This window comes from Prunus persica, chromosome G1 (assembly GCF_000346465.2).
Source record: "Prunus persica cultivar Lovell chromosome G1, Prunus_persica_NCBIv2, whole genome shotgun sequence".
Classification (NCBI taxonomy): domain Eukaryota; kingdom Viridiplantae; phylum Streptophyta; class Magnoliopsida; order Rosales; family Rosaceae; genus Prunus; species Prunus persica.
The window spans coordinates 32878996-32898717 of NC_034009.1; the positions used below are offsets into that span (position 1 = coordinate 32878996).

Consider the following 19722-nt stretch of genomic DNA (forward strand, 5'->3'; position numbering starts at 1 on the left):
TTTTATTATTTTTTACACATGGCATACAAGAGTGGGTTCTATTTGTGCCACATCAGCGTTTTAACAGAATTTTTTAATAGAATTAACAGTGGAGGGTAAAGCGGAACACAAAATCACGGTCAAAGAGATTAAGTGAGCCATTTTAATTCTAAGAAAAATAAAATGAGATTTAACTAAAATTTCAGGGTGGTACAGTAAATAAGTCAAATAACAAATCCAAATTACAATACAACGAAGATTGATTCCGAGGCGGAATAAGGAAAATAAAAAGGGCGTGGTGCGAGAGAGAGAATACTCCCATCGCATTCGCATCGCATCCGGCAATAGGGTTTGATAGATGGCGGGTGCTAGTGCTGCTAGGGCAAGTAGATCAGTAATGGCTGCGGTTATTCCGGAGTCGAAAGTAATTGCGGCGAAAGTGAAGACAAAGACTTGTTGTTCAGAGTTGTGCAAGTTCCTTGGCATCCCTGAACGCACTCGCTCTCCCACCGCACTCTTAATTTCCAGGTTCATTAGTCTCTACAACCATCAGGTATATTAATTAATTTAATTTATGCTCTCAAATTCTCTATCATTATTCATTTTCATTTGACAGACAGACCTACTACGATTTATTTGATTTGATTGATGCAAGCAATGCCCCCATTTCATTTCATTTCACTTGCATTGCAATTTGCATTTCACCGCTAGTACTAGTGTAAATCTATGGTTCTTCTTCTTCTTGTTGTTGTTGGATAATCAAATCATCAATCAACGCCTCAGATCATTGATTCATATTGAATTGTTAGCTATTCCGTGTTTGCAGAGTCCCGGTATCAAGGACCGTAATTGGGAGGAGAACTTGAAGACCTTATTGCATGGGAAAAACAGAGTTGGACTCTCTGAAATCACCAGATTGCTCTCCCCCGAATTCACCTATTCTCGTATCAAAAGCACCAGCGCACCCACTGCCATCGCTGACCAGAAACAGCACGATCTCAATAAATCCAAGAAAACCAAAGGGAAGATGAAGAACAAGTAGCAAAAACTGCCTTCAATTTACATTTTCTGTTTCAAATTTAATCTTTGAGAACCTTTAACTGTTCTATTTCGATTACCATCTGTTTATGCATATTAGAATTACTTTGCGTCATTGGACTGTCTTCCAATGAAATGAAGTGATTAAAAATTTGAATTTCGAAGAAGAAGAGGAGGGGAAATGAGAGAGAGATCCACCCAATCTTTAATAAAGGATTCCGTGGATCTCCACCGAATGACCAACTATACTATAGGATGTGTTTTTCTGGGTTGGTTGATCTAAGTTATGTTTCGTATAACGTATTAGACTTTGGATATGAGTAAATAATATATGTTAGTTGTTTGGTGTCAACTTGTATTATTTAATTACCTGACTATGTTAAACGGATTGGGGTTTTTTGGTTGTTGGGAAAGATGTGTTATTAATACATGTTAGTCATTTGATACACACTCCGCTTAATTATAAGGTTAGGGAAAAGAAAAAAAAACCGTTTTGAACTTCAACCTGTCTAAGTTCGAATGAAAAATACTTCTTATCATAAAAATGAGCGTAACTACAAATTTGGTATTTGTATTTTGGTTCGGAATTTCGTAGTTTCAATTTTCTTATTTTGTTAACGTGCATCAGTTCTAGACTTGATAAACATGTCGTATCCAACGCAATTGCTTTCTTAATGGGTCGGTTTCATATAAATTTGGAGATGATTGCATAATGCTTTTCAATTTAGGGATTTTTAAGTGTTTTACGTTGAAATATACGAAAAGAAGCCCATTTTGTTCACATAAATGAATTGATGGGAAATCACTCCCCATATATTTTCTTTGGGGAAGGGAAATACACGGACGAGGAGCCACAAAGAGTCTGGACAGGCCCAAGCCCCTTCTCTTTTTCTTCTTTTATTTTTTGGTAATGAGAAGAAATATAAGTATAGGCTATAGAGGCAAAGTAGCCTTAAGGTTTCAAAGAGTTCTAGTTAGAACTTCGAATACAATCCTATTACTAGATACAACAGTTAGAACATATATACAATTGGTGTGTTGAATAATTGAGATATCTTTGCTAGTCTTTTTTTTCTCCTTCGTTTTCTCCTCTTTTTCTTTCTAATCAGATGAAATCAAAAAAAGAAATGAATCCAAACATAGAAATCCTGCACTTTATGTTCTACTAGCCCCTTGATATATGCTTACGCATGTGCCAATTGATTTTATTTTTTATTTTTTATTTCATTTTTGGATTTAAGAAAAGATAATATGAGTAATTATCTATATATATAAAGCAAAAGGCAGAGAATGGTGAAACATTCAAAATACCAGAAAATGCCCTTAAGAATTAAAATTAATTCAAACATTAAGAATTAAAATTATTAATTAAAAGTAGGACCTATTATCTGGTTTTATTTTTTTTAGGAAGACTTTGGAAAAGACCAAAGGAGAGAGAAATTTTTTAAAAGAAGTCAAAATAGACAAAATTGCCCTTATTTATTTTTGGATTTCCTAAGGAATTCTTTACATTTGTATATCTTTGTTTTGAAAGTTGAGAGTTTTTTTTTTTTTTTTTTGAAAAAGCTTTGGCTTTTTTCAAAAGTGAAAGTTTTTTTTATGGCTAAAACCTAAATTTACTTTTTTGTTAATATGAAACAAAATGAATTTACCATATTATCCTCATTTAATTAATAATTTTAATTCTTAATGTTTGAATTAATCAATGACATTTTCTAGTATTTTGAATGTTTCACCATTTTTTACCTTTTGCTTTATTATGTTCTATTACTAGATTGTTTCATTTTTCTACATTTCGATAATTTTTTTCAAATAGTCTAAGGTGCCCTTTCTAAAATGATATCATTTTATTTATTTATCATATTTAATTTGTGCAAGAATTTGAAACAAATTTTTTATATAAAAATTATACCCGTAAATTAGAAATATACAATAAAAATATATAATTAATGTTTGTTTTGATATTTTTAATTGTTAATATGGACAAATTTGTTACTGTGGCTAGGAAAAATGAAACTCAAATGATTGGAGGATTTCATTTTAGCCTCTATTTTTCTATGACAAAAAAACCTTTTCCTATGCCATGACTTACCAAAGATGAAAAATCAAATAATTTTCCATTTTCTAAAAACCTCTGTTCCTCCGCCCTTTACCGTCCTATCGCATCCGACGCTCCTCATCTCAGCAATCGAAAACGTTGGTAATCTGAATTTTGAAGCTTTGGTGGGTAAGGAAGTTGGTTTAATTCCACGAGCAGGAGCAGGGGCCTGTGAAGATATTTGATGATGCGTAGAGAATCAGACAGAGCCCACTTGTGGTGACCACAACTTCTCCGTTAGAATTAGCCAGTGCTTGTTCCTGCAGTCTACGGCCACCGACATGACTATATCAGAGGATGAGGACGAGATTTTGGCTCATTTCCTTGAATCGGAGGTGCTCTCCGAGGTTTCAGACCAGGTTTATCTTATTCGTTATTCTTCTCATCTTCGATTCTGTTTCTGTTTGATCTATTTTTGTGCCTAAACAATTCTCTTAATATATCGCTTTCATCCATTTCAAAACTTTATATTTCCTGTGGCTTTTGAAGACATTCAACTTGCGGAATTAGGGTTTGTTTTTCTTGAATTTGCTCTTTGGTTGTTTGTTTTATAATCATATTATATAGATAGCGGAGGAGAAGAATATCGTACATTGGGTAGGACTAAATAAATGATGTTGTTGGGTTTTTGATTGCATGGTAGGAGGAGGAGGATAAAATGAAAAATGAGTCCAAAGCAAAGAGAATGCGAGTAGTAGAGGATAAGACTGAGGAAGACCCTAAATTTCACAAAAACCCAGAAGACAGAGGAGCCTCGTCCTCATCTTCTTCAAGGATTGAGACTGGCATTTTCGGCAAAATCCCTCCTGAACTCTTCCCTCACATCCTCAAGTTCCTCTCTTCTGAGGATCTTATTGCTTGTTCTCTCGTCTGTAGATTTCTAAATTATGCTGCATCGGATGAATCCTTATGGCGCCGCTTGTAAGTAACTCTTTCAAGTCCTTGTATAATTATTTAAAGAGTTTTCAATCTTTCTAAGCTTCTTGCTTTTCCTTTGTTATCTTGCCAAAAGTTCTCTATGAAATCAATCAATCTATGTATCTATCAAAATAGGATAAATGGCTGCTCTGTAAAATCTTTTAGCTCCACCTGTTCGCATTTTTAAGAGTTTTACATAATTGTTATTTAACAAATTCCTTCTTAGTATAGATATGTTGATTCTTTAATGACTGATGCATTGAGTTTATTTACTTCATTTTCATGAGAGTAGTGTGCTTGTACGGCTATTTGCAGGTATTGTATGCGATGGGGTCTTTTACCTCCTACTAGAAAGTTACGTGAATGTCCTTGGAAAAAACTTTATATTCAGGTACTTTATCTTTTTCATTCATCATTTTGAAGTGTTGTGGTAGTTGCTGAAATCATCATGGGCATTTACAATAGAACATACTTTCAACTCGAAATACAGAATTTTCTATATTGTGTGAGTTTACATGAAACCTGAAGCTGCTTGCAGCAAGCAACCTAGATAGATGATATTAGCCTATAAGAAATTCTCTCTTTTGCAGCGTGATGAGGAGGACATGGTGGAACTTGTTAGGAATTGCTCACTTGAGTTCAAGGAATACTATATACAAATGCAAGCTGCCAAAAGAAGCCAAGCACCTCTTCCTTCACAGGTTTGGGGCTTACTTTGTCTTGAAATATTTCTCGATACATTTATGGTGATCTTTTTGTGTGAGATTATGAGAAGAGCCTGCTGTTATGCTCATTATTCCATGTAGTATACTTCTATGCTTCTTGAAACCTTATGCATAATTGTTTTCTCGTGTTAACTTGAGATCCTTCCCGTGAGTAGTCATTGGGTTTTAAAACCTTGTGCATAATGCTTTTCTCTTGGGTTAACTTTGAGATCCTTAATGTGAGACTTACTTTGTTAGTAGTTTTCTAGTGCTGAAAATCTTTCATTCACCCTTTTATTAACTTATCCTTTAGTTGGTTGTTTGTGTTTTTTTTCTACTTATCTCTCTCTCTTTCTGTTTATATACAATAGTAATACTTCTGCACTATATATACAATAGGTTTTCAAAACAGTATTATGTGCAGCAATGTGAATTTTAATGCTCTGGATGTGCTTATTATGAGATCCCTGTTAACTATTTGGTTGTTTGTTGTTTGCATGTGAAGGTGAATGACGATGGGATAATTCTTGACAGGACAGTAGCTGATCAAGTGTCTATGTGGAAAAGTAGTAAAGGCCTGACTGATAAGGTTGTAGCTGATCATGCTTGTTCTGGTGAAATCTGTACTTACTACCAAATTGGAGATGTATTTGTTTGTGAGAAGACTGGGCAGGTTCATGGTTTGTATCAATGATCTTCATGAACTTTGTGTATTCATGCATGTATCTAGTAATTTTATGCAGTACTCAGGTCTCATCCAATTATTTGTTATGATTTTTTCTTCAGTATGTGATGATAACTGCAGAGAAGTTGTTATGGATCCAACCAATGAGCTTTGGGTCTGTACAATATCTGGGCACTGTTTTGATAGGCTACTATCACCAGCAGAAATGGAGCCAGATTCTGTGAGTGAAAATCTCCTCTACCTTGCAATTTGTAGTCATAATATTACAAATTTTCAAATTGCCACTCATTCTTCCTCATGAGATATTTTGAGGTTTATAGAAATAGGTAAGAACATATTTTATTATGGGAAGAAATTCTAGTCTGCATATACAGATGCTAATGAATCCTCATGCAATTTTGTTTCTATTCTTTATCTATTATGCTTGCCATTGTTCTATAGTTTGATGTGCATGGCATCTCGTCAATGAAAATAGATGCAAATATTTTGTGTTTTGAGTTCAGACTTTCCTGTCAGAACTTGCGAGATGCTCAGTGAAAGAATGGCCTATACTTGGTTGAAAACCACTTATATTCATGCAATAGGTGATCTTGGCTATATCATGCCTAGGTGATATTGGCTATATGTGGTTGACAATCATCATTTTCTCATTTCTTGTAATATTGTCAAACGCCACTAGGTGATTTTGTTAGTTGTTACCCATGTAGGAAAGTGTTTGTCTCATTTGCTTTATATAGTTGCTAATGCCTTTTCATTTCATTCAAATAAAATTCAGGAACTGCAACAAGGGGGTGTGACAGATGAGGCAGAACCATTCATGGGATCTGGTCGCTTTGGTAATTAAGTTGCCTTTTTGGTTTTTTGAGAAGTGTAATGTTAGTTATCTATGGGTTTTTCTTCTTTTTGTGTACACACACCTTATTTTGCTGTTTTTGACGTTGTGGCAGCAAGAGCCTATCAGTTGGGATACAATTGTGCTGATGAAAAAGAGCTAGAGGATGCTTTGAGGTTTTGTTGAAGAAATATAAGGTCCCATCCATCTAGGTGGATGCCTTTTATGCGGCATATGCAGAAGTTGCAGCAAATCTTAAATCTTTACTATTTGAATTATTTGGTCAAGAGATTATCCAATATAGCTTAATCTTCAATGTTGTGCATTAATGAGTATGCTACTGTGCATTAGGTTAAAACAAGTGTAGTTATCGGTACAGTAGTGCTATTGTATTGTCCTGGGCCGTGCTGGTGTAACTTGAATCAGTATACATATGATATGTGTTCGTGTTCCTATGCTTTTTTTCTTTGTATTCATATTTCCATGGACGGGTCCAAGAATTATCTATGACTATGGGCATCATCCAATTCCTTTTAAAAATGAAAATAAAAGAGGATGGATGTATGAATCTGATGCGCCGCTGATCAATCTACTTACCTGCCATGCCAACTTCCCCCTCTCGCTCTCCTTCTCCTTCCCTCTCTATCATAAACCGAGTGTGAGTGAGACAAAAGATTATTTACAAAAACAGAAAGACAGAGAAAAAGGGTAGAGGAAAGGGGTGGCCGCTGTCACTTATTAAACCCTAAACCTAAGAGAAAACACACGAATTTTGAACCCAATCACCAACTTTTTCTTTGTGCTAGCAGCTAGTCTCTAATCTCAGAGGAACAAAGTAAAAAATAGAAAAAGAAAGTTGACCAGTAGACTACAACTTTACTAAGCATGTTGATTTCTGGTGAGAGGTGCATTTGACCCAAGAATGAAATAAAGAAAAGCATAATCAGCAAATAAACGAGAGCGCATTTTACACAAGTTCAAGGAATTTGTTCAGTCTTGCTTATCAATTGCATAAGTGCATTTGCCTTCCTCTGAGCTCTATTGGTTCCGCTCCCTGTGATCTCAACCAAATGCTCATACACTCCAAACTGAAGTGCGGCCAGTAAGAAGGATGAATTGTTTGACCCCAACTCCAGAAGAACTGATGTTGCACATTCCTTGTTCTTGGGAGTTCCTTCTCGGATAAATTCAACAAGAGTCTCAATGAACGAGAGCTGTCCAATCTCTTGCCGTCCATCTGGATGTGATGCAAGAAGTAAGAAGATGGAGAGGGCTTCATCGACCATGCCCAAGTTTCTGTCCTTGAGTATCTGGAGTAGAGGTGGTACAATGCCAGCATTAATGGCCCTCGACCTATTTGCTTGGTTCAAAGATAAGTTGAACAGTGCTGTGGCAGCATCTTTTTTACCTCTAATCGTCCCATTCTGCATTAAATCGACCAACGGCGGAATGCCATCTGATAACCCCACAGTTACTTTGTTCTCATCCAGCATTGATAAGCTAAATAAAGCTGCTGCAGAATTCTCTCTAGCTTCTGTGCTTCCATTCTGCAGGACTTCTATAATAGCTGGAATCGCTTCTTCTCCGGTTATCAGTTTCTTGTTTGTTTCGTCAATCGATAAATTCAAAAGAGCCGTCACTGCATGCTGTTGAATTTTAGAATCTGGATAGGAAAGAAGTTGCACCAGTGGTGGGATTCCTCCACTTCTGGCAATCAAAATTCTGTTCTCAGGATTCTCTTTTGAGATTAAACGAATCTTCATCACCGCCTTCCTCTGCACTTCTAAGTGACTGGAAGATAGCCGTTCAACCAATGATAAGATCTCCTCTTTGTGTTCGGTGGAGGAGCTTTCCTGGCCTGCGGAAGTTTCTTTCTTTGGGAGCTGGAAATTGTTCTTCTCACACCACTGCATGATTAGATTTTTGAGAGCATAATTTGGTGCAAGTGACAAGTGAGCCAGAGTTTCCCTGGTCTTAGGACATGTTCTATGATTGGTGTCAAACCACTTTTGTATGCTTTCTCTGTCATATGTCTTCAGTAAATAACCAAACCAGGAAAAAGAAAGAAAAACAAAAAGAGTAATTAGTTTCCGTTTCGTTATGCTCCAACACATAAGTTAGTAGAAGGAAGAAGAGCCCAAAAATCTCTGCTATATATACATATATTTTTTTTAAGACTTGAATATAGTATCACAAAATGAACTCAACTCAAAACGATGGTTTCTAATCCCTGTGATGCGAAATACTTTATTAATCTACCACATATTTCATGTTTGGCTAGTGTTAAAAGAGTTTGATCCAATTTGCACATGTAAACTCACCTGTCCACTTGCAACAATAACAGGATCCGTCATTATTTCTAGCGTGATTGGGCAGAGGAACTCGTGAGGGATCATCAAAGATGGGCACTTCTCAAGCATTTTAGGCATAACAGGGTCGTCAATAACATTTGTTGCTTCCATTCCAGCGATTTGTCTGAATCTGTTAAAAAGATCAATGATTTGCTGAGTAGTCTCTCCACTTGGCCCTCCTCTTTCTTTAACAAGGTTCCTTATAGCTATTGCTTCTGTGTTAAGGTCCTCAATTTTATGGAGGTCTAGCTTTTGCGCCAACCTCTCTATAATGGCACTATCAGCATTTCTGTCTTCTTTTTTGGACAAAACCACCATAATATCCATTGCAAGTTCTATGTCCTGTGTATCTGTTCGTTTCCTTGCTCGTCTAAGTTGCATGATCATGAGTTCAATCTGAACCGAGCAAAAACTTATATCAGAAAGAAACTACAATTCCATTCAGAAATTACCAAGCTCCTAATGGCCCCAAAACAGAAAGAGAGCAAAAGAGAAGAAAAGTGAGAAAGAAGCATTTAAGAACAAGTTTTTGATATGCAAAATCTCTATTAAACGCGCGCAGTGCAGAAAGAATAGTTTGAATTGAATAAGATCTATCTTTATGTATTCAAGTGCTAGCAGGAGATTTATGCTTCTTAATTTGTGATTTCAAAGTTAAGCCAACCAGACCATTGGAATATTCTTACATGCCGGAGAAAGATCTTACCACTCTAGTCTAGATGCACAACGAAACAACACATGGAAGCATAAGCATGAGCTAGCCAGAAAAAAGAAAAAGAAAAAGAGGACATATATACCTGTTCCTTAACTTCATCTGAGATGCAAAGTTCATCAGGCAAACCACCTAAAGCCTGACTGAGTTTTTCATGAACTGCATGAAATCTAACCATGATTCCTTCACTTTCAAGTGCCTAAATTGCCAGAACAAAGACAAAACAAATAAGAGTCCTACAATCCAATTCACATTTCAGAAAGAAATAACTTAATTTGAAAAATTAACTTTCATTTTCAAAAAGAAAACCCTAACCAGATAAATTTTGCTCCCCTCATTACAAGTCTTCAACAATTTCTTGGCCATAAGAAGCACCTTCTTCAAATTAGCCAACCAAGCAACCCCCCCCTCCGGAATTGGCCCATCCAGCTCTCTCGTCTCTTCGAAAAGCGGCAACAAGAGCTTCATACGCCGCACCAGGTTATAGCATTCTTTCCTCTGCGTCCTTCGGTAATCCCCGAATTGAGCAACCAATTCTATCACACCCTCGGCAGTTTCCTCTCCTCCTCCTCCACCTCCGCCTCCACCTCCGCAACCTCCACCTTCACCTTCGTCTCTGATATCTCCATCCATCACCATGGGCCTCGACCTTTATACATATACGTATATAACCGACAACAAAAACACACACACACACACAAAAGAAAAACGAAAAGCCTAGTTTCTAATTATATTCGTTGGTTTCATGACGAGTAAACTAACTAGCTAGGGTTTATGCAAGTTTCATTCGCGGCCTGAATAGAGGGCCAGGTCGAGGGAAAAAGAAATGTGAAGGAAACCCTAACCTTAATTTCCATGGATTCTTTCTAGGTGGTGTGTGTGTTCTTGGTGCCTGCCAGAAGCTTTTCGCGGGCTTTTCGGGTCTGTCGCCCTTTAAATTGGAAATACGTGCAGCCTAAAATAGACTGGCATTTGAAAGTTAGTTAATTTCTAACTAACTTACTTTTGGGCTTTCCGGTAAATTGCAATTGCCTAAACTCGGGACACATAGCAACAGCGTGCACCGATATGGAACACAAACAGAAAAAGGATACTTAGTAATATTATATAAAACTATATCCTCTTAACAGATGTTGGTTTAAATCAGTTAGCTAGGTTAATATGTCCCCTCCTTTACATTCATATATGATTTCACATTCTTATAAATAAATTAGTTTGGAACAATTTAGAATGGTTGCTGATTTTTCAATTCTTTTTTTGTCTACTTACTTTGTTTTTAAAAATTCTGATTTTCATCAGGCAAACCATCAAAAGCCTGACACTCCTCTTAGAAATTCTCCTTACCCCTCTTAACTTTTTCTCTCTCTCTCAAACAGACACAAATAATATCAGTGATTCACCCTCCTGTACATGTAAATATGAATAAGTTTTGCAAAAGATTCGTTAATGTAGTGGTTTGGAGCAATTGCCTTCTAAACAAGGTCTTATATTCGAATCCTAACATATGTATAGTTTACTTGAATTTAATATATTATCATCATTTTCAATAAATAAAAATTCCTGGAAAAATATGAATAAGCTTTTTGGGAGACTTTGGAAAAACCCAAAGGAGAGAGAAAATTTTTAAAAGAAGCAAAAATGGACAAAATTACCCTTATTTATTTTTTAATTTCCTAAGAAATCCTTTACATTTGCATGTCTTTGGTTTGAAAGTTGAGAGGTTATTCTGTCTTTTTTGAAAAAGCTTTGGCTTTTTTCAAAAGTGAAAGTTTTTTTATGGGTAAAACCTAAATTTACTAAGCTTTTTTGACAAGATGGTAAGAAATGAAATAATAGTCAAACAAAACGCCTCCTGAAAGTACTGACCCAGCCCCAACCCAGCCCAATCCCCTACCTTCCACTGGGCCACTACCAAGTGTTGGCCACCAAAAATCGAAGAGCAATACGAGTAACGAGGATGTTTTATTGTCAACAGTAACAGTAATTGGTTAAAAACAGAAAGAAGAAATTAAAGAAGAGGACATACTATGTCAGAGATCAAAGCCGGACAAAATCTTGACCATGCTCACTCACACATGCACGCTATTTGATTGTGATTGATTCGGAATTTCGGATCAAATTGAAATGCATGCACAACTGCCACGTACGTATCTACCAGACCGTCAGTAAGTGTTCTTCTACCATTGTCAATAAAGGGAATTAATTATCTTGATTTTAACTATCAAATTCGTTGTTTAAATTGCCTTTCCCAATTGTTTAAGGTCTCTGTGTTCTTGAAGGGAAGGGGTCAGTCAGGTAATGTCCCATTCGCCGACAAATAAGGACCCATCCCATGAATGATGATTGTTCAACTTCAACCAGGTGAAACCAAAACATTCCCACCACGAAATTTTCCATTTGTCAATAAATTTTTAGAGGTGGGTTCTTCCCTATTCTTCTATGTCTGAAACTGATTTTCTTCTTGTTATTATACATAGACATAGGCATGGCCTGGCCTTCATTTGTCGTTTCTGGGGAATTTTTTATTTTTTATTTGGGGGGCGAAGGGACTGACTGGATGATGTTTTCCTTCTAGATATTTTTATTTTCTTTGTTGTATTGATCGTGTACTTGGATAAGAATGTGGTCTAGGATTGACAGCGATTTCTGATTGATCTTTGTCATTGTTAGTGGGTTCAGATATTTGTGGCAAGTTGAGGAGGGTATTGATCTTCTAGCAATTTCCTGCTTACTTTTTCAACTGTAATAGCTTTCTGTTGACCCATCAAATCTTAGAGTTACAACAATTACGTCAGAATTTGAGGATAAGGTTCATCCTCACGTGATTTCGATTGATTGAAATTGAAATTGATAGCCGATTATAAAAGCCAGTCATATTTTAAATTCTAAGATGTTGTATATGTTGTTGCCTAAATCAGAATCTGTCCTTATTTTCCAGATAGTCAGGGTGGTGTCTAAGGGTGCACTGCGAGGTGCTGCCCATCTATGGGAGATTGATATTCAGTAGGAAGAGATGATGGATAAGAAAGAGAAAAAGTTCCTTACTGTGGCGCCGTTTGAGTGTGCTTGGCGAAAGGATTTGAAGTTCCGGGAAGCCGGGCGGGGTTGCGTGGCTTTTGAAGCTTTTGCTCACAATGATGTAACGCTGGTGTTCCGGGAGAATGTGGGGAGCCAGCACAATCACTACAAAAGAGATAATAGTCCTCACTATACTGTTATTCTGGGTAGTCATAGGAATAGGCGGTTGAAAATTGAGGTAGATGGGAATACTGTGGTTGATGTGGAAGGTGTTGGACTTTGTTGTTCTTCTGCGTTTCAGAGCTACTGGATCAGTATCTGTGATGGTTTGATCAGTATTGGTAAGGGAAGATACCCTTTTCAGAATCTAGTCTTTCAGTGGCTAGATTCAAATCCAAATTGTAGTGTTCGTTATGTTGGGCTTAGTAGCTGGGATAAACATGTTGGCTATAGGAATGTCAGTGTATTGCCATTAACTCACAACCATATATCCTTGTGGAAGCATGTGGACTGTAATGAGTACATTTGTGAGGAGGATGGTGAAGAGGAGTTGGATGATGAACAAACGGTTTATGAGAAATGGGGGATTGAAAATTTCCTTGAAAGTTGGGAGTTATCTGATGTTCTTTTCATTGTTGGTACAGAAGAAAGCCCTGTACCTGCTCACAAGACTATTTTGGTAGCATCTGGTAATTTTCCTTTGAGTTCATCAGAAGATGTTATCCAGCTGAAGGGGGTAACTTATCCGGTTCTCCATGCACTGCTTCAATATATTTACACAGGTCGAACACAGGTATAGCTTAAAAGTATGGGGAAATCAGAACTGCATATATATTGAAATCTCAAAAGCATGGGATAATTTGTATGAATATGCAAAAGATTACAAATATATGTTATTTTCTGCTACAGATGCTCGGGAATCCTTGAAAAGTACATGTTTTATGACATTCCTCTCTCTTTCTCTCTCTCTCTCTCTCTCTCTCATTATATATATAAGAAAAAACTTCATGTGTGTTGTTTTTATGTGAAGTTCATCATCCTTACTATTTGATACAGACATTTATGCTAAATATGCTATCCTAGATGACTCTTCGCAGTTCTAACTTTGTTTCAGAGGTGCCAATTCTAATAGGTCTTATGGAACTGTTTGATATAGATTCCAGAACCACAACTTGGTTCCTTAAGGGCTCTAGGCTTACAGTTTGAAGTGATTCCATTAGTGAAGCAATGCGAGGAAGCAATGGAACGATTGAAACTAAATAAAAAGTTGTTTGACTTTGGAAAAAGTGTGGAACTGTCATATCAATGCATTCGGCCACATTGTTGCACAGCCTTCCCCTTTGGAGTTCCCGTCAATATACTGAGGCTTAAACAATTGTATTTAACGAGCAGGTACAGTGACGTAAATATCCACATCGAGGGTCATGGCCTTATTGCCCAGTCACATAAAATTATTCTTAGTTTATGGAGTCTCCCATTCGCAAAGGTGAGCCTATTCATTTTTATTCTGCTTCATATTTTTATTCTGTTTTGTGTACACCCTTGTGCTTCTCGGATAAACCACATAACTGCATAATTTTCCTGGAGAGGAAATGCATCGTTTTAAGAGTATGATGTTGGTCATAAATGTGTTCTTGGAGTGCACTCTTTTCTGTTCCTGCACATTTGTTTTCTTAAGTCTCATGGATGACAATTCTAGAAAAATGTTTCATCATGCAGATGTTCACAAATGGAATGAGTGAAACAATTGCCTCTGAGGTCTTTTTAAGAGATATATCACCTGAAGCATTCAAGGGTTTGCTTGAGTTCATGTATAGTGGGGAACTCAACTTAGAAGCTACTATTGATTCTGGTGCCTTATTACTCCAACTTTTTCTGTTGGCTGATCAATTTGGAGTCACTCTCCTTCATCAGGAATGCTGCAAAACACTTTTAGAATACCTCTCAAAGGTAGTTTGGTAATCTTTATCTTTCTACATAGTTTAATTCATCTATAGTAGTTCAAATCAGGCCTATGATTTGTCAGTTTTACAGTATGGCACTTGCATGACTAGAATAAAAGAATGGAGAAGTGACCTGCGGTTTTGGACTTCTGAAAACAAAAGAAGAGATTCCTTTTATGATAATGAATTATAGAGATATTGATACCTCTCATGTGCACATTATATGCAGGGATGGAGTTCTAGTGGAAGGTCATACAGCAAGAGTTTTACTATTATGCACAAGTTTAATGGACGTGGAAGCAGACTGTTTTGGCAAATTAATTGGACTGTTACTTTTGATGCTAACTGTTGACGTTTGTTGCAGGATTCAGTATGTCCGATCCTTCAAGTTGTTTCATCAATTCCATCATGTAAACTTATTGAAGAAACTTGCGAGATGAACTTTTCAATGCACTTTGACTATTGTACAACTGCAAGCATTGACTTCGTTTTGTTAGATGAGACAACCTTTAGCAATATCATTCAGGTAGAATGCCACTGTTCTTAAGCAGAGTTGTTAAATAAATTGAAGTTTGGTATGATAACCTAATATAATGGACCAAAGTAGTTGTCACTTCAGCTGCTTAAAAAGATTATATGAATATGGAGTTGGAGGAAACATTTAGAATTTGGTACCTTTTCATAATCTATTTTTGAGTATTTTCTTAAAGTAGATTATGTTATTGCAGCATCCAGATTTGACTGTAACATCTGAAGAAAAAGTTCTCAATGCAATCTTAATGTGGGGTGTGAAAGCAAAGGAATTGTATGGGTGGGAGGTGGTAGATGAAATGATAATTTATTCCACCCCGGAACTTCTTTTTGGGGATAGGCTGCAGACAGTTCATGACCTTTTGTCCTTTGTTCGATTTCTGTTACTGCCCTTGGCCTTGCTTGAGAAGGTATGCTGACCTTGGATATAGAGATGTATCACTAGCCTACCAAAGACTTGAAATCTTTTGTCTGACTTCACCATTATTCAATAATAATCTTGCAGTTGGAGAAGAGCAACATTAGCAGGAATATTTCTACTTTTAATAATCTTGTGAGTTGAGCATTTCTTATGATTAGTTTTTGAAAAAAAGAAGCTCTAGGCCTGTGTGAAAATAATTATCATTCCTGAAGATTTTTTCTTTTTTAATGCTAATATCACAGGTCAAGGAGGCCATCAATTGTATTAAGCATGGATTGGCAGGGCCAGAAAATGAGCATAAGTGAGTGTTGAAGTATTACATTGTTCTTTCATGTTCAAACTTTTTGATCTTTGCTTTAAGGAGGCCATCAAATTAAATTTTTTATTTGGTTGCTGAGAAGAGAAGAATGTACAGGAGAACCAACCTTTTACTTCCATAATTTCTCATGGTTCATGGAAATTCTACATGCATGAAATAGTTTAAAGAGAAGTTATTACATGGTAGAGGGCCATGCACCATTATTATTGAAATAAGACCTGCATTATGTCAATTTTGAAGAGATTTGGAGTCTACATGGTGCATCAAAGGTGTATGGTGTTCATGATCCAAGCTTGAACTTTTGGATTTTTAATAATTTGCATGCTCTTTAATCCTATTGATAATGTGCTTGAGAAGGATTCCTGACTAATGTCTGGATGGGTATTTAGTCAGTTAACATGGTTTTACTTTGTAGCCTGAGAATCCAACACAGACGATCTAGTTATAAGGAGCTCCAGTACATACGTGATGGGGACAGCAATGGAGTTCTGTACTTTGCAGGCACATCATATGGGAAACATCAGTGGGTTAATCCTGTTCTGGCCAAGGTCTAATTCTTTCATCTTTCTTCCCTTTTATGACTCTCCATGGGTTTAGTAGTTTTTAATGCAGCTGTCCATTCTTTATAAATTGCACGTTTCAGAGAATTACTATTACAGCCAGTAGTCCCCCTTCTAGGTTCACTGATCCCAAGGCTTTGGTCTCAAGAACTTACCAGGTATGGTAAACTGAAAGATTAAGGTACTGCGAATTGAAATAATGTAATAAGTGGTTGCTGGAGCTTCTTTGCATAGTAACTGAACAGTATATGTCTACATCAGGGAACATCCTTTGCTGGGCCACAGATCATAGATGGACACAATTGCACCTGGTGGATGGTTGACATTAGTGCAGATCATCAGGTATTTCTGAATGTTCGCTCTCCGTCGTTCATTAATAGATATCATCGATGTGCTTTTTACATATAAACATCATCATTTTGTAGAACATCATAATCTAATAAAGTTGACAAATTGAAAATGTTTTACGTCCCCCTAATCATATTCTTTTGGACTACCTTCGTGTCTAGTACATAGGAGTAACTTTGTTTTGATTGGCTTTCTGATGCATGAAATTGGCTGATACAGCTTATTTGCAACTACTACACCTTGAGGCAAGATGGGTCCAGGACTTACATGAGATATTGGAAGTTCCAGGTAAAATACCTTTTTTTTCCTCGGTTACATGAGATGAGATATTGGATGGGAAAGACCTTCAAAAATGAGATATTGGAGCCGTTTTTACTTTTTTTATGCTATTGGTTTTGGGGGTTTTATGAGTATTGCTGGATATGGAAGAAGAATGTATGAAGTGAGCCTTTGTTTATGTCTATGTTAGGGATCTCTGGATGGGAAGACATGGACAAATCTGAGAGTACACGAGAATGACCAAACAATATGCAAGCCTGGGCAATTTGCATCATGGCCTGTTACTGGACCGAACGCTCTTCTTCCTTATAGATTTTTTAGGGTTGTTCTGACCGGTCCTACAACAGATGCTTCCAACCCCTGGAATTTCTGCATTTGCCTTTTGGAACTATACGGATACTTCCACTGATACTTGTGCAAATTTGGTCAGTGGTCACCAGTCTCCTTTTTTTTTCCTCCGTCCAATTCATGTAATGTATATCCACGTATATGGTAGTTAAACTGTATAAATAATAAATGAAGGGAACTTGGGGGCTTGCATCTTTCAATTGTTTGCTCGTTGTGCCCCCAAAAAAGCGCAAAAGTTCAGCGACAAAAGGGACATGTATACTTTCGATTCAATATAAAAGATGTCATGATAATTTCGACTGAGCATGTTAATCTTCACAGGAATGGGTCGATTAAAAAAAACATAGCTATTACATTAACAATAGAAACTACATGAAAACCAGACACAAGCGTCAAAAGATTTGGCAATTCATGCATACAATAAGGGAACAGCCTGCCAAGATGCTCTCTGGTTTCTTCTCTTCTTTTACACCATTTTTTAGGGTTTTGAAGGTACGCACGCAACAGGCTGATTACCTCCGAACAGGTGGTACAACACCCCTACCAGCTGTTCCACGGCCGGCAGCTTGAGCCTGCACAACAATATATAATTAGCGAAGCCAATTCCATTTTCTTTTCTTTTTTTAAAGAGTCGGTCAGGCTTGACAAGCAATATTTTCAGAGTTTTGTATATCTATGCCTCAAATATGATGGTAAAAGACCAAACTAAGGAATACAATCTGCTTTGTCTCCACATTTCTCACACGGGAAAGTCCAAATGGAAGGCATCAGGCATGTCAATTTTTTAAACTAAAATGTTTGTCAACGCACAGATTCTATATCACTATGCTTTTAATATAACCTGTTTTTAAAAGGTTCTATTGACAAAAATAAGAAATAGATAAAGATTCAGTAAAGAACAGCTTACTTTAGCCCGCATTGCAACAGCTCTACCTCTGCCAACTCCTAGCGAAGCACCCTTACCCTTCAAGATTAAAAATCAAAGGTTAGTTAAACACAATGTACACACTAGGGAGAATTCAATGATCATTAGAAATGAAACGTTACCTTGATTCTAGAATCCAGACGCTTGAACATTGGAGCATTCTTCAGCATGTCCGGTATGACCATAAACCTATCAAAATTTCACATCAATTTCAGAGGAACAGTCAATTTGGAGTAGTAAAGCAACATAACTCAAAACAAATTATGAATGGATGCTGTCAAACCAAAAGTGACCTATATACCTTACTTTGCTCCCTCGAATAAAAACATGCTCAAGTTGTGAAACCTTTCCGTCCTGAAGAGGAGTGTAACAAGATCAGAAACTAAATGAAAGAAGAAAAAAAAGGATAAACCAATTGTTCAAGCTTTGAAAATAAGAACAACACAATAGCATATTCTTTTCAAAATTGAGAATCATCATCAGGACATGGAAGAAGATCAGAGAAGAGGAATGCATGTGACAGACAAAGGAATTAAGGTGTCAGTTTTTTTCGTAAAGAAGAAAAGGTATTTAAGTGCTTGGTTTAAGCCAAGGAGACCAAAATCCAGTTAAACTAAAATCGTTTGATCCAATTTTAATCTGTACATCAAAGGAAAAGATTTTCGATATTAGCGAGTTTAAACCTTACTGGCTCATTCTATTCCACATTTTGAAATTGGGCAATTAGACCATCTCTTAAGATTCTGCACCACCCTTTTTGAACCTAAAAAAAATTGAAACAATCATTCAGCTTTATCTAGGTAAATCGCCTCACACAGAGTAGAACTTCAGATCCTTTACAATTCAATCGACCTTTTTCACCGGATTTTAGGGCTACATCGCTAAAAGCCCAGGGTTTTGGAACACTACTATGCATCGATATTCAACCACTCTAGGGACTAAAACAAATTCGCTAATCTTGCAAGTGATAGGTCAGATTCACATTAAAGGTGCGGTCTAACAGCAAGCCCGTGAAATCTAGGGTTTAACGTGGCAGCGGAGAATGCAGGACTTGAAAATTAACAACACATTGAAAATAAAGGAACAAAAGAAAGATTAGATTGAGTAAGTGATACCTTGGCGGTGTAGGTGATGTTCTCGAGCTGACAGTTCCAGTTATCCTCGCACTCCACCATGCTTCCTCTGTAAAGCTCACCGCTCTTCAGCTCCACTGTTACCACGTGCCCTGACGCTTCGTGAAGAAGCTTCACTGGTATTCCCAAGCTTCTGCTCATGACTATACTCTCTTCTCTGCTGTTTTTGGCTCTGCAAAACCCTAACTAAGACCCACCCTTTACCGTTGAATTCCTTCTCCCCCTAATTTATAGTCGCACACATTAGGTCGTTCCTTTGCGGGTGGGTTTTTCTGTAATTTCAAAGTGTAAAAATACACGAAGACGACATGTCGTTCCTTGTATAAAAAAGTAAAAAAGAAGATGTTTTAAAACTATCTGAGGTATACTAGTGATTTGTCACATAAATTTGTACTTAACTTTCGATTGACCCCTATCCTTTTTTTTAGAAAATTAAGGATATGAACTTCTTTTTTTGACCAATTTCCCCCATGCCGTCTAAATATGCAACATTTCATGTAGTTTGCCGTTAAATATGAGGGCAAAATGGTCATTTTATACATTAAAAATAAATAAATAATGAAAAATAAAGTAAAAACCA

The 19722-nt window shown here is 36.8% G+C and overlaps 5 protein-coding genes across 7 annotated transcripts; 3 read left to right on the forward strand and 2 right to left on the reverse strand.

Annotated features, from left to right (window-relative positions):
* Nucleotides 108–1369, forward strand: LOC18794035. Its single transcript, XM_007223735.2, has 2 exons — nucleotides 108–532; nucleotides 806–1369. The coding sequence occupies exons 1-2, from the start codon at nucleotides 338–340 to the stop codon at nucleotides 1019–1021; spliced, it is 411 nt and encodes a 136-aa protein (XP_007223797.1). The 5' UTR covers nucleotides 108–337; the 3' UTR covers nucleotides 1022–1369.
* On the forward strand, nucleotides 3091–6726 carry LOC18790212 (F-box protein SKIP31). Of its 2 annotated transcripts, none has more exons than XM_020554609.1 (8): nucleotides 3091–3474; nucleotides 3762–4036; nucleotides 4349–4424; nucleotides 4624–4734; nucleotides 5243–5417; nucleotides 5524–5642; nucleotides 6198–6258; nucleotides 6370–6712. In XM_020554609.1, the coding sequence occupies exons 1-8, from the start codon at nucleotides 3397–3399 to the stop codon at nucleotides 6438–6440; spliced, it is 966 nt and encodes a 321-aa protein (XP_020410198.1). In that variant the 5' UTR covers nucleotides 3091–3396; the 3' UTR covers nucleotides 6441–6712. The 2 variants fall into 2 exon arrangements, with proteins under 2 accessions (XP_020410198.1, XP_007222722.1); XM_007222660.2 differs by having other exon boundaries at nucleotides 3092–3474; nucleotides 3759–4036; nucleotides 6370–6726.
* On the reverse strand, nucleotides 6366–10662 carry LOC18789203 (U-box domain-containing protein 15). Its single transcript, XM_007221907.2, has 4 exons — nucleotides 9633–10662; nucleotides 9403–9516; nucleotides 8576–9001; nucleotides 6366–8287 (listed from the first exon to the last, which is right to left on the reverse strand). The coding sequence occupies exons 1-4, from the start codon at nucleotides 9954–9956 to the stop codon at nucleotides 7232–7234; spliced, it is 1920 nt and encodes a 639-aa protein (XP_007221969.1). The 5' UTR covers nucleotides 9957–10662; the 3' UTR covers nucleotides 6366–7231.
* On the forward strand, nucleotides 11390–17616 carry LOC18788493 (BTB/POZ domain-containing protein At2g30600). Of its 2 annotated transcripts, XM_020565923.1 has the most exons (14): nucleotides 11390–11482; nucleotides 11579–11734; nucleotides 12256–13128; nucleotides 13492–13821; nucleotides 14055–14285; nucleotides 14643–14804; nucleotides 15007–15219; nucleotides 15315–15362; nucleotides 15473–15531; nucleotides 15965–16097; nucleotides 16193–16267; nucleotides 16371–16451; nucleotides 16677–16745; nucleotides 16927–17616. In XM_020565923.1, exons 3-14 carry the CDS (start codon nucleotides 12331–12333, stop codon nucleotides 17143–17145), a joined length of 2418 nt encoding a protein of 805 aa, XP_020421512.1. In that variant the 5' UTR covers nucleotides 11390–11482; nucleotides 11579–11734; nucleotides 12256–12330; the 3' UTR covers nucleotides 17146–17616. The 2 variants fall into 2 exon arrangements, with proteins under 2 accessions (XP_020421512.1, XP_007221940.1); XM_007221878.2 differs by lacking the exon at nucleotides 11390–11482 and having other exon boundaries at nucleotides 11567–11734.
* Nucleotides 17321–19363, reverse strand: LOC18788466 (small nuclear ribonucleoprotein SmD3b). The gene is made up of 5 exons (XM_007223839.2): nucleotides 19125–19363; nucleotides 18311–18363; nucleotides 18132–18198; nucleotides 17992–18048; nucleotides 17321–17656 (listed from the first exon to the last, which is right to left on the reverse strand). Exons 1-5 carry the CDS (start codon nucleotides 19281–19283, stop codon nucleotides 17597–17599), a joined length of 396 nt encoding a protein of 131 aa, XP_007223901.1. The 5' UTR covers nucleotides 19284–19363; the 3' UTR covers nucleotides 17321–17596.

Coding starts and splice junctions, on each gene's coding strand:
- LOC18794035 (XM_007223735.2), top strand. CDS start 338: ATGGCGGGTGCTAGTGCTGCTAGGGCAAGTAGATCAGTAATGGCTGCG. Junction 533..805: donor TTAGTCTCTACAACCATCAG/GTATATTAATTA, acceptor CCGTGTTTGCAG/AGTCCCGGTATCAAGGACCG.
- LOC18790212 (XM_007222660.2), top strand. CDS start 3,397: ATGACTATATCAGAGGATGAGGACGAGATTTTGGCTCATTTCCTTGAA. Junction 4,425..4,623: donor GGAAAAAACTTTATATTCAG/GTACTTTATCTT, acceptor TCTCTTTTGCAG/CGTGATGAGGAGGACATGGT. Junction 6,259..6,369: donor CATGGGATCTGGTCGCTTTG/GTAATTAAGTTG, acceptor ACGTTGTGGCAG/CAAGAGCCTATCAGTTGGGA.
- LOC18789203 (XM_007221907.2), bottom strand. CDS start 9,956: ATGGTGATGGATGGAGATATCAGAGACGAAGGTGAAGGTGGAGGTTGC. Junction 9,517..9,632: donor AGGGGAGCAAAATTTATCTG/GTTAGGGTTTTC, acceptor CTGGCAATTTAG/GCACTTGAAAGTGAAGGAAT. Junction 9,002..9,402: donor CAGATGAAGTTAAGGAACAG/GTATATATGTCC, acceptor TGCTCGGTTCAG/ATTGAACTCATGATCATGCA.
- LOC18788493 (XM_020565923.1), top strand. CDS start 12,331: ATGATGGATAAGAAAGAGAAAAAGTTCCTTACTGTGGCGCCGTTTGAG. Junction 13,129..13,491: donor TTTACACAGGTCGAACACAG/GTATAGCTTAAA, acceptor TGTTTGATATAG/ATTCCAGAACCACAACTTGG. Junction 14,286..14,642: donor TTTTAGAATACCTCTCAAAG/GTAGTTTGGTAA, acceptor CGTTTGTTGCAG/GATTCAGTATGTCCGATCCT.
- LOC18788466 (XM_007223839.2), bottom strand. CDS start 19,283: ATGAGCAGAAGCTTGGGAATACCAGTGAAGCTTCTTCACGAAGCGTCA. Junction 18,364..19,124: donor ACATCACCTACACCGCCAAG/GTATCACTTACT, acceptor ACTCCTCTTCAG/GACGGAAAGGTTTCACAACT. Junction 18,049..18,131: donor GTCTGGATTCTAGAATCAAG/GTAACGTTTCAT, acceptor TTAATCTTGAAG/GGTAAGGGTGCTTCGCTAGG.